The sequence below is a fragment of the Carassius carassius genome, chromosome 1 (genome assembly GCF_963082965.1).
Source record: "Carassius carassius chromosome 1, fCarCar2.1, whole genome shotgun sequence".
Lineage (NCBI taxonomy): Eukaryota > Metazoa > Chordata > Actinopteri > Cypriniformes > Cyprinidae > Carassius > Carassius carassius.
Window position 1 is genome coordinate 16,370,290 of NC_081755.1, and position 16,967 is coordinate 16,387,256.

General features: G+C 37.2%; 1 protein-coding gene across 1 annotated transcript in view; it reads right to left on the reverse strand.

Annotated features, from left to right (window-relative positions):
* LOC132104442 (E3 ubiquitin-protein ligase rnf213-alpha-like) overlaps positions 1 to 16,967 on the reverse strand; it is a 133,107-nt gene that overhangs the window by 18,105 nt on the left and 98,035 nt on the right. Inside the window, exon 65 of the mRNA XM_059510283.1 lies at positions 57 to 258. Coding sequence (XP_059366266.1) covers positions 57 to 258 — 202 coding nt within the window. The remainder of the gene's footprint in view (positions 1 to 56; positions 259 to 16,967) is intronic.

The window sequence follows — 16,967 nt, forward strand, 5'->3', positions numbered from 1 at the left end:
TGAAGAACTCCTGAAAACACATCTAAATGGGCAACTCTTGTGGTGCTGTGACGTACATTAAGGGTGATGTGTGGTTTGCCCTGTAGAAAGCGGGTGAGGATCTGCTGCTGAATTTTGGGCAGATCGTACTCCGCAAGGGTTTCCTGCCCACGCTCCATCATATATTGGCAGTTGGACAGCACCAACGGCAGCACATCCCGCTCATACTCATAACGGATCACGTGCAGCTCCGTCAGGTCACCTGGGCTTACCGTGTAACTGGAAGGAGACAGGACAGAGAATGATGTTAAGGGGACTAACTGGGAAATTGGGTGTGGTAGGCACCCAATTTTCTTCCAGTGTGTTGCAACGTGGAATTAAGTATTATAATATAATGTACTATTACACCACTAAGTAATATTGTTGGCTTTAGTTACGGTGCAGAAACCTACTTCAAAGTAAGCCTGCAGATGTTTTTTTTTTTTTTTTTTACTCATCCAGCATCACGAGCTGTTTTATCATCTGCAAAGTGGAAATTGCAAGTCTGATTTCAAAGTAATGTTGAAAAGTTTCAATAAAATACTGGATTTTTTTATTGTTTTTAAATTGATGGTCAACAGTTACTGAACATTGTGCTGTAAATTTTTTGTAAAACCAATATAAAAAAAGAAAAAAAAAAGAAAAACAATAAGAGCATAAAATGACAATACATACAAAAAAAAGCTCAGGATAACACACATAATATAAGCCTTCTCTAAAAGGAAGGTTTTAAAGGTGCAATAGAATTCAAAAAAAAAAATTGTTATGCTGGTTGGAAGTCCCACACAGTGAGTGACCCACACAGAGAGGCAACAGAGAGAATAAAATTTATGCCTCCTTTCTTTGTGTGAACATTTGGGCGGCACTATGCAAATCTTCATGTGACATAGAGATGTCATAAACTTTTATAAAGAATATCTCTTTGTATTTGAGACTTTAGTCTTTGAAACTTTACAGATCTTCATTATGCACAAAGAGCTTGTAACATAGAAAGGAAAATTTTAAACCGCATCATATGACCCCTTTAAATGTCTTTTCTACCTGCCTGTTAACGTATGTATCTGGATACCTCTGAGCACCCTATTTGCGCAGAAATGATACGTCATCAGTGCGTTCACACACGCTGTGTAGACAGAGCGAGAATGACAGAGAAACATCAACAATCCATTCTATCTTTCTGGTAATATAATATTTTAATAGTTTTCTCGCTGGTGAATGACACATGAGTAGCCCAGCGGTTCCCAATCCCAGTCCTCATGCACATATTTTGCATATCTCACTTAGTTAACAGAGTTAGTTTACCAACTCGTTACAAGTGAGCTACATGCATGAACTGTGTTCCGATCGATATGATCCCTACACCATGTTCACTGCTCCCTACTACCAGAGCAGGGTTTTACTTCACTTCTACTTTACTTTTACTTTACTTCACTGCTGATGTAGCCAATTATAGTAATGTTGTCTCTGGTATTCTGGTTTGTAAGCATAAATGCGTTTATGGAGCGTGGTTTTGGACACCGATTGCAAGGAGGGTGGGATATTCGAAAATATTATTTCATAATATATGAAAATATTGACATTTTGCATATTAAATAATAGGTTACCACTTTTAATGCTCCTATGGAAAGTAAACCAAAATTTATTTTGAATAATATAACACATAATTCATATAATATAAATAATACTGCACACCTTTTAAATGTATCAAATCTAAAATACGGTTTAATACCATGTAGCTTAGAGAAAATATAAGCACAGGCTCAGGCACAGGCTTGACATTTATCCTGCTTGAATTCATTCTAAGAAATGCACATAACTTCATAAGTACCAAACTAATATTACATATTAAATATATATAATATTTTAAATATTTTAACTATGGTGTACTGAAGCAGTCAAATGTAACACATCAGGAGGCAAAACTGACGTCTATTTAAGAAAATGTGCTTTGATGCGCTTGTTTGATAACTTGTGGTTAAAGCGCCACTCAGCGGTCAAAAGCTGCAAATGCACTTTACAGACACCGCAGCAGTGGTACGTGCAGCGGTAAAAGGGGCGTTTTGCATGTCTACCTACTGTAGTTCCTGGGTAAAGTTCCAGCGGTGGAAACGCTTATGCTCTCAATGTCAAATGCAAAAATTTTAATCTATGCATTTATGACCTCAAGATTAGATTATTTTAATTATTTATTGGGTGTTCTGCACGCTTAATAAACAAACACCAGTTAGTCCAAAATGCAACAGCTAGAGTTCTTGCTATAAACAGGAAGAATGATCATATTAGCCTGGTTCTGTCAACACTGGCTCCCTATCAAACATCATATAGATTTTAAAATCTTGCTTATTAGTTATAGAGCCCTGAATGGTTTAGCACCTCAGTTTTTGAACGAGCTCTTTGTAACATTATAGTCCTCCATGTCCCCTGTATTCTAAAAACTTAATTTGATAATACCTAGAAAATCAAAATGAACTGCGGGCAACAGATCCTTTTCCTATTTAGCGCCTTAACTATTTAGTGCCTGGAATAACTAACATTGTTCGGGAGAAGACACACTCTTGCAGTTTAAATCTAGATTAAAGACCTATCTTTTTAACCTGGTTTACACATAACACACTAATACACTTCTAATACCCAAATCTGTTAAAGGATTTTTAGGCTGCATTAATTAGGTAAACCGGAACCGGGAACACTTCCCATAACACCCAATGTACTTGCTACATCGTTAGAAGAATGGCATATACGCTAATATTAGTCTGTTTCTCTCTTATTCCGAGGTCACCTTAGCCAACCAGATCCAGTCTGCATCTAGATCAGATGAATTCCCTCAGGTGCGTGATTCCACATAGAGCAGCTGTTACTACACAGAGCCGTTGTTAACTGAGAAGATGCGCAAATCCACTTCATTTTCAGCGTTTATTTGCGCATCTTCTCAGTTAACAATGGCTCTGTGTAGTAACAGCTGCTTTATGTGAAATCACGCACCTGAGGGAATTTACCGCTGATTAGAAAACCGGCTTTACTGACGAGATGCGCATTAACGATCGTGATCGGAGCACCCCTACATACTAATATGCTTTTAATATCCAAATCCGTTAAAGGATTTTTAGGCTGCATTAATTGGGTAAACCGGAACCGGGAACACTTCCCATAGCACCCAATGTACTTGCTACATTATTAGAAGAATGGTATCTACGCTACTATTAGTCTGTTTCTCTCTTATTCCAAAGGCCACCGTAGCCACCAGATCCAGTCTGTATCCAGATCAGAGGGTCACTGCAGTCACCCGGATCCAGTACATATCCAGACCAGATGGTGGATCAGCACCTATCAGGACCTCTACAGCCCTGAAAGACAGCGGAGACCAGGACAACTAGAGCCCAAGATACAGATCCCCTGTAAAGACCTTGTCTCAGAGGACCACCAGGACAAGACCACAGGAAACAGATGATTCTTCTGCACAATCTGACTTTGCTGCAGCCTGGAATTGAACTACTGGTTTCGTCTGGTAAGAGGAGAACTGGCCCCCCAACTGAGCCTGGTTTCTCCCAAGGTTTTTTTCTCCATTCTGACAACGATGGAGTTTCGGTTCTTTGCTGCTGTCACCTCTGGCTTGCTTAGTTGGGGTCACTTCATCTACAGCGATATCGTTGACTTGATTGCAAATAAAATGCACGGACACTGTTTAAACGGAACAGAGATGACATCACTGAATTCAATGATGAACTGCCTTTAACTATCATTTTGCCTAATTGACACACTGTTTTCCTAATGTATGTTGTTCAGTTGCTTTGACACAATGTATTTTGTTGAAAGCGCTATATAAATAAAGGTGACTTGACTTAATCTCATACCAGTGATGCCAGGACAGCAGGAAAAGATTTCTCTTTGTTCCCCACACTTAAGACCAAATGACCAAGAACCCCTGTGGTGACCCCAATGCATAAATCCCCAGCCTTATCAGGAACCAGGAAGGATGCTAAGGCATTCCTTTGGCCCAGGATCACCAAAAACCTTAACCAAAAACCTTAAGCCAGGGAAGACCTCCTTGCTGCAGCTGTAAATTCCAGAGACTTTGTCTCCACATTGAAATTTAACCCACTTGTGGTTTAATACAAACAACGGTCTCAAAATTGCTTCCAATAAGCTAAATTAATTACCAGTTTTTACCATACATATATTTTAAGTATCATTTATGTTTTAACCTGTGGAATTATTTATGTGTGTTTAACTTTCATTAAAGCCTATTCGTAGGGTTTTCTACTTCAGTTATAGGAACTAATCACCAGAAGTTGCCTCATACATGTGTATTCTCTGTATTATGCATGCTTTATATTATTCAAGTTAATTTTGTGTGTTAAACACTTATCACGGCTAAATCATTGTTTACTTCCACCTCAACTATGGGAAGTATATGTATTTCGGTACCTACTTGATGGGTAAATGATTTCTAGAAGTAGGATGCACCATATTTAAACTATTAAGTTTGCTTATTAAAGCGTCAGATGGACACGCTTATAACCCAATGACAAGCTTTTTGCCTCAGATCTTTGCCCTGCTTGCAGTGACTTGGGCTCTTGCCTATGTTTTGTGCTGACCTTTCCATCGTCCAGCATGTACTCTTCAAACAACCAAGAGCTCACTCAAAACTAGGGCTGGGTATTGTTCAAAATCTTTCGATCCGGTGCCAATTTCGATACCTCCGTTTCGATACTGGTTCCTAACGATACTTTTTTCGATACCATATGTTTTAAAATCCATTTCAACATCAACACAAATAGATTAAACACAAAACTTTTATTTTTCACCTTAATTCAAACAAATTCTGCTAATACTTCACACTCAGGATAACATTATTAATACAACTGGTTGTGCTTTTTGGATAGGGGTGTGCCATTCAGGGGCGGACTGGGACCAAAAAGTGGCCCTGGACTTTCTGGCCCACAGCAGCCCACCACATCATAACGCAAACGCCCCTGTTTTGATGTCATTTATTAATTTAATATTTAAGTAAACAGTTTGGGGATTTTAACCAATAGGGGAACTGATCCTCCGTTGAAAATAGATCTGGATGTGCAGGGCTCGCAAAATCGTAAGCCCCACGCTATTGTGGCTATTGTGTTTTCCAGTCCGATGGGCTATCAAGAATAGTGATGTAAAATTCCTAACTTGATTCACGTTGTTCACTCGCTTGAAGGGGTGAAACGGATCGTAGCTGATCGTTTGCACTTGTTTCTAAATCTTGCTGATTCAAGCGTTTGAAACAATTCGCGCTCGTTCCGAGCTTGCGCGCACTCGTTCAAAGCACGCGCTGCGAGCAGCATTTCAGACAATGCGCGTACTGAGAATGAATTCATCTTTTGCATATCGTAACTTCTGACTGAACACATACACACACAATTATATCAAAATAATTTTCTCTGCAAGTATCCTCGTAAACACAGTCGGTTATGTTTTAAGTGAACGTATACAGTGGCCTGCTGCTCAGAGAAATTCGCTGTACCAGATAAATCTGTCTCTCTCTCTCTGATTTTTAGACGATGTGAAAGAGGGCGTGTTTCAAGATACGCAATACATACAGTCGGCATCTAGTCATAGTTGGGGGCGTGGTGAGGGCGGAGTCGGCGTGGGGGAAAACACAGCGAACATCACGTGCATTTGAATGACAAAAATGCACATTAGCCCATATCGATATTTGATTCATTTTACAGCCCTATTGTAGATGTATTCATTCAAAAATAGCAAAAATAGCCAAATAGCCAACGTGACGTTCTGCTTTATATAGCCAGTTCCATTTGTGACTGGATTCCGCGATTCAATCGCTTCGCAAACACAGAGGGGGTGAATTTATGAATGAAAGTGTAAAAGTTCAGACACAAAACCTAGTTGTTACGTATCTTCATGCTTTTTTAAGTGGGTATACGGAAATCCTTGGCCTTTTCTAGTGGGTATACGGCGTACCATGTAGACTACACCTCTTAGCAGATGCGTTTTCATGCGAGTTTAGGTTCGACACTAGGCTAATGTTACATAGTTTTGCTTCAGGTAGAATGATAAGGCTAATTATATATGCCTGCCACTTTCTGAAACAACCTTACACAGTTTTGATAACGTTAATAATGAACACAATGTTAACGTTGCCTGCCTGTGATGAAATGGCGACTGCACACATACACATTAGTCTTGGGATTCCACAACTTCCCTTAATCATTCTCACAACTTATTGCTTGTAGCCATTTTGTCATCCTTTCTAGTTCTGTATGTTTATTAGGAAAGATGTAGAACTTCAATTCATAATTTGTTAGTTTATTGGAGGTACAGAAAACGACACAGCAACTCTTCGGCATGATTGTCCCGTGTATTTCAATTGGCGCCAAGGCAATGTTTTCCCCACGGGCTAAATTCACATCACGTGACGGGCTTTCCCGGGGGCGTTCCCAGACCAACCGTCTGTATCTATGGAGTAGACCAAACTAAACAGGGAGGGAGGGAGGGCAAAACACTCATCCAAACAAATGCTTCATTAAATTGGTGGTATTGCCGGCTTTGGTTGCAATACTTTTATCGCATATGTTGCACTTTGCTGACTCGGCATTCACTTTTATAAACTTTAGACCTCTTTGGCATTTTAAAACGGAAACGTTTTGAGAAAAAACAACTACACTTGTGTTGTGTGACTGCGAGTATCTTCAGAAATCCTCCCCATCATATCACGTGGTGGTGGACAGCCAATCACGGCGAATTTAGGTCCTCACATGCACGTATGCTACAAGCTCACACAGACACAGCCGATTGGCAAAAAAAAACAAAACAAAACAAATCCGTCCGCTTGGCTTTTGGAACCGAAATTTGGCACCGAAAGATAAATTTTTTTTCGATACTCATAGTATCGAAGTTTTTCGTTCGATACCATAAAGGCATCAAAACTCATCAACTCTTCCATAAGATCCTTTATTGAACTTCGTCCGAGAAAACCCTCTCAGAGAAACTCCATTGCATAGCAACCCGCAATCCGATTGCTGTCCCTCTGAACGCATCATCGACCGACTGCCAGCCAATCAGCGCCAGAGAATCCCTCTCCAGCAACTTCGTTAGAGAAGGAAATGCATCCAAAGTCTCATGAATGTGTGTGTGTTTTCGTTAGTTTAGTTTGTGTGTATTAGAGTAGTTCAATAAAGCCTTGTTTGATTTTACATACCAGTGTCTTGTGCTGTGTGCTTACACGTTACTGCCTTAAACTGTAGATTCTGTTACCTTGCTCATAATCAGTCATAATTTCATGATATTATTACCGTAGGGCACGGGATAATATTTTGTCCAGAATTGATAAAATACCCTAACCTCAACTTATTGGTGGACGAATAGTTGATAAAGTGTTAAATATTAATTCTGAATAATTTGCATACTAATTCAGTTCTTATTCACTGTAATTCAATCCCCTTTGAGTTATATTGATCTTAATTCCCTTATTAATCTTACACCTGTTCAATTTCTCATTAATGCAATTATCCAATCAACCAATCACATGGCAGTTGCTTCAATGCATTTAGGGGTGTGGTCCTGGTCAAGATCTCCTGAACTCCAAACTGAATGTCAGAATGGGAAAGAAAGGTGATTTAAGAAATTTTGAGCGTGGTATGGTTGTTTGTGCCAGACGGGTCGGTCTGAGTATTTCACAATCTGCTCAGTTACTGGGATTTTCACACACAACCATTTCTAGGGTTTACAAAGAATGATGTGAAAAGGGAAAAGCATCTAGTATGCGGCAGCCCTGTGGGCGAAAATGCCTTGTTGATGCTAGAGGTCAGAGGAGAATGGGCCGACTGATTCAAGCTGATAGAAGAGCAACTTTGACTGAAATAACCTCTCATTACAACCGATGAATGCAGCAAAGCATTTGTGATGCCACAACACGCACAACCTTGAGGCGGATGAACTACAACAGCAGAAGACCCCACCGGGTACCACTCATCTTCACTACAAATAGGAAAAGAGGCTACATTGGACAGTTGAAGACTGGAAAAATGTTGCCTGGTCTGATGAGTCTTGATTTATGTTGAGACATTCAGATGGTAGAGTCAGAATTTGGCGTAAACAGAATGAGAACATGGATCCATCATGCCTTGTTACCACTGTGCAGGCTGGTGGTGGTGGTGTAATGGTGTGGGGGACATTTTCTTGGCACACTTTAGGCCCCTTAGTGCCAATTGGGCATCGTTTCAATGCCACGGCCTACCTGAGCGTTGTTTCTGACCATGACCATCCCTTTATGACCACCATGTACTCATCCTCTGATGGCTACTTCCAGCAGGATAATGCACCATGTCTCAAAGCTCGAATCATTTCAAATTGATTTCTTGAACATGACAATGAGTTCACTGTACTAAAATGGCCCCCAAAGTCACCAGATCTCAAACCAAAAGAGCATCTTTGTGATGTGGTGGAACGGGAGCTTTGTGCCCTGGATGTGCATTCCACAAATCTACATCAACTGCAAGAGGCTATCCTATCAATATGGGCCAACATTTCTAAAGAATGCTTTCAGCACCTTGTTGAATCAATGCCACGTAAAATTAAGGCAATTCTGAAGGCGAAAGGGAGTCAAACACAGTATTAGTATGGTGTTCCTAATAATCCTTTAGGTGAGTGTAGAGGAGCGCCATCCATTAGTCAGTACGGCACTAAGACGTTCATTATACAATAACTTGATCCACTTAATAAAGTGCTCACCAAGACAAAATTTATGTAATGTATGAAATAAGCAGGGCCTTCCGATGCGATCAATTGCATTTTCCACATCTAGAGAAATCACAAGACCATCCACTGACTGCTGCCTAGCAAACTGTATCACATTCAACAGGCGCTGCATGTTACTGACAGTTGCATCCTACAATAGAACCTGTTTGGTCATCCTTTATTAGAGCGAGGAGAAGTCATTCTAACCGTTTTGCTAATATTTTAGAAAGAATCTTCAGCTCTACATTAAGCAGCGAAACAGGTCAGTATGACGAACAGTCCTCCACTTGCTTACCTTTTTTCAAAATGAAGGGTATTCACCTCTCTCATGAATCATGGCAAATCATTGGCGAGTCATTGAGAATATTTAGTAAGGTGTCAACAAATAAATCTCTAAATTCTTTGTAATATTCAGTACTAAGCCCATCTGGGCCAGGTGCTTTCCCAGATTTGCAAACTCTTTATGGCTTCTAGAACTTCCTTTTTAGATATGGGAGCATTAAGGGAAGAGATCTGATCCTCTGATAAACTGGATAGTTTGAGGGTGGAGAAGAAAAGCTCTGTGGCGTGTGTTAAATCCCCTTCTAATTCTGATTTATAGGAATTCCCAAACCATTCTTTAAACGTATTATTAATAGATAAGCTGTCTAGAAATCTTTTACTGCTACTATCCACAATGGACAGGATAGTCCGGGAGTCAGATTTTTTCTTTGTTCAGAATGCAAAATATTTCCCCACTTTATCCCCTTAATGCACTGTAATCAGTGTTGGGCAGTAACGCGTTATTAGTAATGCGTTACTGTAACGCAGTTACTTTTGACAGTAACTAATACTGTAACCCATTACTTTTTAAATAAATTAACTCTGTTTCCATTACCACATGGTGCATTGTCCATTACCTTTTTGTTTATTAATTAATTTTGGCTGAACTGTAGCCTACAGCCTAACCTGTTTGCAGCAGTGACGCATTGTAGGATTGGTCGATGCCAACCACTGTAAACAGGAAGACGCACTGTGGGCGTGTTTCCGTTTATTCAAGTATGTGCGGCAGTCATGGTGAGTCAAGGCGAGAGCAACACAAGTTTCTCAAATTGGAAATATGCTCATTATTTCACTTTAGTTGAACAAAAAGACAAAAACCTTTTAGTCAAATGTGAGCAGTGCCTTTCTGGTTCGAATGTACGGAGCCCCGCACGTCACCTATAGGAGAAAAAAAATCATTCCGTGTCGACGGTTTTGCAATCCGTCCTGTCAGTTCATAAACCGTACTCACAAATTCATAAACTGTTCCCTCGGTTTAACAAATCGTGCCCACGGATTAAAAAACTGTGCCCACAAATTTTCAATCCGTGCGCTCAGATTTTGTAAACCGTACCCTCGGTTTTAGAATCTGTACCCACGAATTCATTATCCGTGTGCACGCTTTCGCAATCCGTTCCCTCGGATTATTAAACTGTACTCACGGATTCATGCAGCAAGCTCCTACGTGTTAACATACAGTTTTAATGAATATTATTATGTGGAATAGGTTAACCGCAAACTGTCTTAAGTGATTCTCTTTCAAGTGTAGTAAGAGGTGGAATACAACGATTTAATAAGAAAGATGTGCATCAAAATTTTGTTTAATTTGTGATAATCTTAGCCCTTGATTATTATTATAAAATAAACCTGGCATTGTGACTGACTCTGAAGTAATTTGTTCCTCTTTTGTAAGTCGTTTTGGATAAAAGTGTCTTATGCATAAACTGTATAATAATATTAGTAATGATACAAATAATAGTTATTTTTATTATTATTATTAATTTATAGGCTTAATCAATGAGTGCACTTAAGACAGTAAAAATGTTTGTCATAAATTAATTCATGAATTCCTTATTTTTAAATAACCTTTTACAGTTTGTAAATTTTTGTGTAATATTTTTTCTTAACATTAAGACTTATTTTGTTGATTTTATTATACTAAGCTCCAAACAGAGTTAGATGCATGCTTCACTGTTAATATTATTATTAAATAATTAGGCCTATTATAACATCACATTCAGGTGGAAAAGAAATGACAACATAACCGGCACATAATTAGTTTTTTATCGCTTTTTACCTATTTTTTTCTTCTTTTTAGCTTTTATTTTAGGCTATAAAACACAGATGGCGGTGTCTTATCCTATTGGTGATTAATGTAAAATAAACGCTAAAAAGCTGATCGTCTCATATGATACTATGAAAAAATAATGTTTAATAAACAAATTAATCTGCCGGTGGGGGAGGAGCCACAAAGCCGTGAGTTTACAAATCCAAGGATATGGGATAGCGAAAGCGTGCGCACGGATAATGAATTTGTGGGTACGGTTTCAATTGTCTGAGCGCATGGATTGAAAATTTGTTTAACCGATGGAACGGTTTGAGAATTTGTGAGCACGGTTTATAAACTGAGGGGACTGGTTGCAATACCGTTGCCACGGATTGTATGTTTTTCTCCTACAGGTGAAACATTGTTAAAAACATGCAGCCTGTGTCTACTGTGGAGTCGCCGACTTTTCAGGCAGCTCGTTAGCATGATAACATAGACTTCATTTTTAAACAACATTTATATTTTTTATGTTTTCTTTTTATTGCATATAATTTATGGTTGTCAATAATATATTTTTTTTGGTGCTGAGTTTCTCGAAATTGATTCTGAATGATTGCTTTCATTTATTTATTTAAAAAAAATTTGTGTTATGTTGTACATTGTTGATAGTTTTCATACTTAAGCTGTGAAAGAAACATTTTTAAGGGTTCAACACAACAGCTTTTATGATGCAGAAGCCACTTTAGTTTTTGTTAATTATTTCAGATATCTTTGTGATATACAATATTCAGTTTGTGCTGGTCTGACTTAATCAAAATAGTGTTTAAAAATTACTTTCTGTTTAAGTCAGTTTTGTGTTTGTATAGACCATAATGCATAAAAGGGCATTAATAGGAACATTAAAGAACATTCTTTTAAAAAGTAACTAAAATGTTACTTTTAACAGTAATGCATTACTTTTTGGTGTAAGTAATCAACAAAGTAATTGAGTTACTTTTTGAATAAAGTAACTAGTAACTTCAACTAGTTACTATTTCTTAGGAACTAGCACATCACTGACTGTAAGTCGCTTTGGATAAAAGCATCTGCTAAATGCATAATCCCCATGCTCGTATATTTTTTGTTTAGCAAAACAAATTGCTTGTTTTGTTAAAAGAGAATCTAAAAGAGATCGAAGGGCTGAAATTTCCTTTATCTTACGATGGGCTGGTTTTTTAATATATAATCTCATAGCATCCTTAAACTTAGATTCTAATATCTTTTTTTGTTTGGCTTGTCTGCGCCTTTTACTTAGCTTTTTATAGAGACCTTATTATAGCATACACACTTTGGCTGTTTCCCATAGTAAAGATGGAGAAAAGCAAAATGTCACCGGGCCCATCGTTTTAATCATACACTGGATTTAATTATATTGCATGGAATCAATCTTACTGGTATAGATATCGTACCTCAAAGCGATGATGTTACAGACCATTTCCTTGTATCGTGCATGCTGCGTATCACTGATATTTACTATATGTCTCAGCGTTACCGTCTGGGCAGAACTATTGTTCCAGCCACCAAAGACAGATTCACAAATAACCTGCCAAATCTATCTCTTATATTTGTACCCAAAAATACACATACTAAATACTAATATTAATTAGACAAAATGAGTGACAACATGGGCACTATTTACTCTTATACATTAGAAGCTGTTGCCCCCATCAAATTTAAAAAGGTTAGAGAAAAACGTACTGTGCCATGGTTTAACAGTAATACTCACTCTCTCAAGAAAGTAACTCGTAGTCTTGAACGCAAATGGAGAAAAACTAACTTGGAAGTTTTTAGAATTGCATGGAAAAACAGTATGTCCAGCTATAGACAGGCCCTAAAAACTGCTAGGGCAGAGCATATACACAAACTCATAGAAAATAACCAAAACAATCTAAGGTTTTTATTTAGCACAGTGGCTAAATTAACAAATAACCAGACGCCACCTGATTCAAATATTTCACCAACGTTTAACACCAAACATTTAGCATTGCGACGGCCCCAGTTTATTATTGTTTCACTTTCACTTTCTGGGGCGTTCTTTATAAAAAAAAATTGAAAATGTACATCTGAAATGCTAACTTGTGCAGCGATGTAAAAGGCTATAAATAGCATATTTTTACAACAGTAAATGAACAAATTCCACCCCTCATCGCTAAAGGAAGTTATTACAAACACTCGATCGGGGTTTAAAGTGAGTTTTGAGTAAAAGTGTACTAATAATTCAATAAATTGTCTGATGTAGCTTGATGCTAACGTTAGCTCTAATGCTACTAATATCAGGTGCATTTCTAATTCATAATGCATTCACAATAATTCACGTAAGGTCGTAAGAAAATGTTTTGTTGTATTTTTTATAGTAAGACTTTGATAAATAAGGGCTAAATACATACTGAGACTGAAGTGAGATAGCAGCTTAGTGGATTGTAAAGCTTAAAAATACCACAACAAAGGTGGAATAAAAGCAAAAGAATAATGATAAAAGAATAATGCAGATAATGTGTCATACCAGGCGGAGGTGTGAAAGACTAGTTTGGTGAGAACAATATAATCACGAATGGGTGAGTTTGCAGAGACAAAAACACAGATAAAGCACACAGGAGTGTGGTTTGTGTGACATGTGAGATCTTACAGAGATGACAAGTGCCATAAATCAATCAGATTATCCTTCTCTAAAAACACATGACATGGCCTTCATATTCAATATTTCATAAAATTCACAGGTTTACAGATTAGTTACTTTGGTAGACTTGTGGCTTTAGCTACACTGTGTTTCTAAACTCATATCCTACATCAACAATTTTTTAAATACATTTAAAAAAATATGTTTTTAATATTCTTATTTCTGTTTTTATGTTTGAGCTTATATATCTCTATTATCATAACAGTCTGAGTGATTCTGATTCCTGAACAATAAACTTTGAAGTGTCAGCTTTGTGGACAAATGTTGATAATGTATCTAGTCAGAAAGAATCATGAGCAGAAACATTTTTATTTTGGGTCATGTCATTTCTGTCTCCATGCCAAAAATGGGGGGTGACTGGTAAGGGGTTAATAGTAATGACTTCATGAATTTCTTCACTGATAAAATAGATAACATTAGAAATACAACAGCGAATGTAGATTCTACAGCGTCTAACACTTCAGTTTCATCCATCGCACCCAAAAGAAAAACTGCAGTGCTTTACAAATATAGGACAGGAAGAGCTAAATAAACTTATCACTGTATCTAAACCAACAACATGTTTATTAGATCCTGTACCCACTAAATTACTGAAAGGGTTGTTACCTGTAGCCGAAGAACCGCTTCTCAATATCATTAACTGGTCGTTATCTTTAGGTTACGTCCCAAAACCATTCAAGCTGGCGGTTATTAAGCCTCTTATTAAGAAACCAAAACTAGATTCTAGTAAACTGGCAAATTATAGGCCTATTTCAAATCTTCCATTTATGTCTAAAATTTTAGAAAAAGTTGTGTCTGCTCAATTGAGCACCTTCCTGCACAAAAATGATCTGTATGAAGAATTTCAGTCAGGTTTCAGGCCCCACCATAGCACAGAAACCGCACTTGTTAAAATTACAAATGACCTGCTTCTTGCGTCAGCTGCATCTCATTTCTAGTTTTACTTGATCTTAGTGCTGCGTTCGACACCATAGATCATGACATGATCGATTACAAAACTATACAGGTATTCAAGGACAGGCTCTAAGATGGTTTAGATCCTACCTGTACGATCGCTACCATTTTGTTTATTTAAATGGGGAGTCATCTCATTTATCACCAATAAAATATGGAGTGCCACAAGGATCCGTCCTAGGTCCCCTTCTATTTTCAATATACATGTTGCCCCTTGGTAATATTATTAGAAAATACGGAATTAGCTTCCACTTTTATGCTGATGATACTCAGCTATATATCTCAACGAGACATACTTTTTTCATTCAACTTCTAAATTATCTAAGCTAACAGAGTGTGTTAAAAATGTAAAAGATTGGATGACCAATAATTTTCTACAATTAAATTCGGATAAGGCAGAGATATTAATTATTGGACCAAAAAACACTACACAGAATCTTGTAGATTACAATCTGCAACTAGACGGATGTACTGTTACTTCCTCTACAGTCAAACATCTGGGTGTTATATTAGACAGCAACTTGTCTTTTGAAAATCATATTTCCCATGTTACAAAAACTGCATTCTTCCATCTTAGAGAAACATTGCAAAGCTACGAAACATGTTATCTGTTTCTGATGCATAAAAGCTAGTTCATGCATTCATGACCTCTAGATTGGACTATTGTAATGCACTTCTAGGTGGTTGTCCTGCTTCTTCAATAAACAAGCTACAGGTAGTCCAAAATGCAGCAGCTAGAGTCCTTACCAAGTCAAGAAAATATATGATCATATTACCCCAACTTTACAGTCTCTGCACTGGCTACCTATTAAGTTCCGTATCAGTTACAAATTATCATTATACCTATAAGGCCCTAAATGGTTTAGCTGCGTACCTAACTAGCCTTCTACCACGTTACAATCCATCACGCTCCCTAAGGTCACAAAATCCCAGACTTTTGGTAGTTCCTAGGATAGCAAAGTCCACTAAAGGAGGTAGAGCCTTTTCACGTTTGGCTCCCAAACTCTGGAATAGCCTTCCTGATAATGTTTGGGGTTCAGACACACTCTCTCTGTTTAAATCTAGATTAAAAACGCATCTCTTTCGCCAAGCATTAGAATAATGTATCTCTTAAATTGTGAGTGCACAGTAGGTGGCCAGCCTATCTGGGCCTTACACGCGGCGGTAACTGTAATTCAGTCGCGTGTTAAAATCATTCGCGAAACTACCGCCAGGTGGGGCAAAGGGACGGATTGCGAAATGAATGTAATTGTAAAATGAGATAAAAGAAGGAAGTAAAACAACAATAACATTATGATATAACATTGTAACATAAAAAAAAAAATGTTTTTTTACAATTTGTTAATTTTTAAAATGTAGGATAGTCCTAGGCTACAGTCTACTAAGCAAAAAAAAAAAAAGAGGACCTTTACACAAAGGATCATATGCATGCTATTTTCATTAAACAGTAAATAAATATAAGGCCTTGTATATATATATATATATATATATATATGTATATATATATATATATATATAAGCTAAATGTTTTAATTTCATTTTCATTTCGGTTCAATCTTGGTTTAAAAAAACTTCAGGTTCCATATGCAGAGCAAAATGGGAACGGTCCAGCATTTAGCAATAATTAGTATTAACTCTGTTATTATTCTTGATTTTTTAAACAACCAACACTTTGCATTTTTGAATTATGCCTTATGCGTGACCAAAAATTAAGTATTATTTGTTTCAGCTGTTTGATCGCGCTGCTGCCTCGTGCACATATTCACTGGAAACAGCAGTCGTTCACCAGACATTCAGCGTTAGCACTTTGACATATTGTTAATTATGATTTTTTTTCATCGATACTGAAACGCACACAGCCTATTTACCTCATGAATAATAGTTAAGCTTCAAATGGGCAACATCACGAATATGGAAACGTTTGGATTTCTCCCGACTGAGAAAGCCCAACCTTACCTTATGCTTAGTTTTAAATTATTATATATATTTTTTTTATTACTAAGCCTATATTATTATATACTGCAATTATATTTATCCATTATAATTATATATTTTTAATTATTGTTTTGTTCTGATAAATTTGTTAAATTTAAAGGATTTGTTGTAAAAATATCATGTTGGTACATTATAACATTATTAGGCCAGCCGTTATTATTTGTAAATGTAATATAATGCAACTTATACCTGACTTATATTTTTTCCTCTCACAAACTCAGATTTATTTTTTAGCGCGATAAAAAATAGGTGATTAATCCATTAAAATGAAACCTATACACGACTCATATATTTTTTTCCTCTGACAAACTTAATTTATTTTTTAGCGTTTAAAAAATAAAAAATAAAGAAAACATTCAGCAAATGAAAATAGGCGATTAATCCGTTAAAATGTGTTACTCTTGGTTAACAGTAATTATAATTATTTTATACTTCAGAACAGAGCCTGGGACTAATCTAGGCTATCCAGGGTTTTTTTTGTCA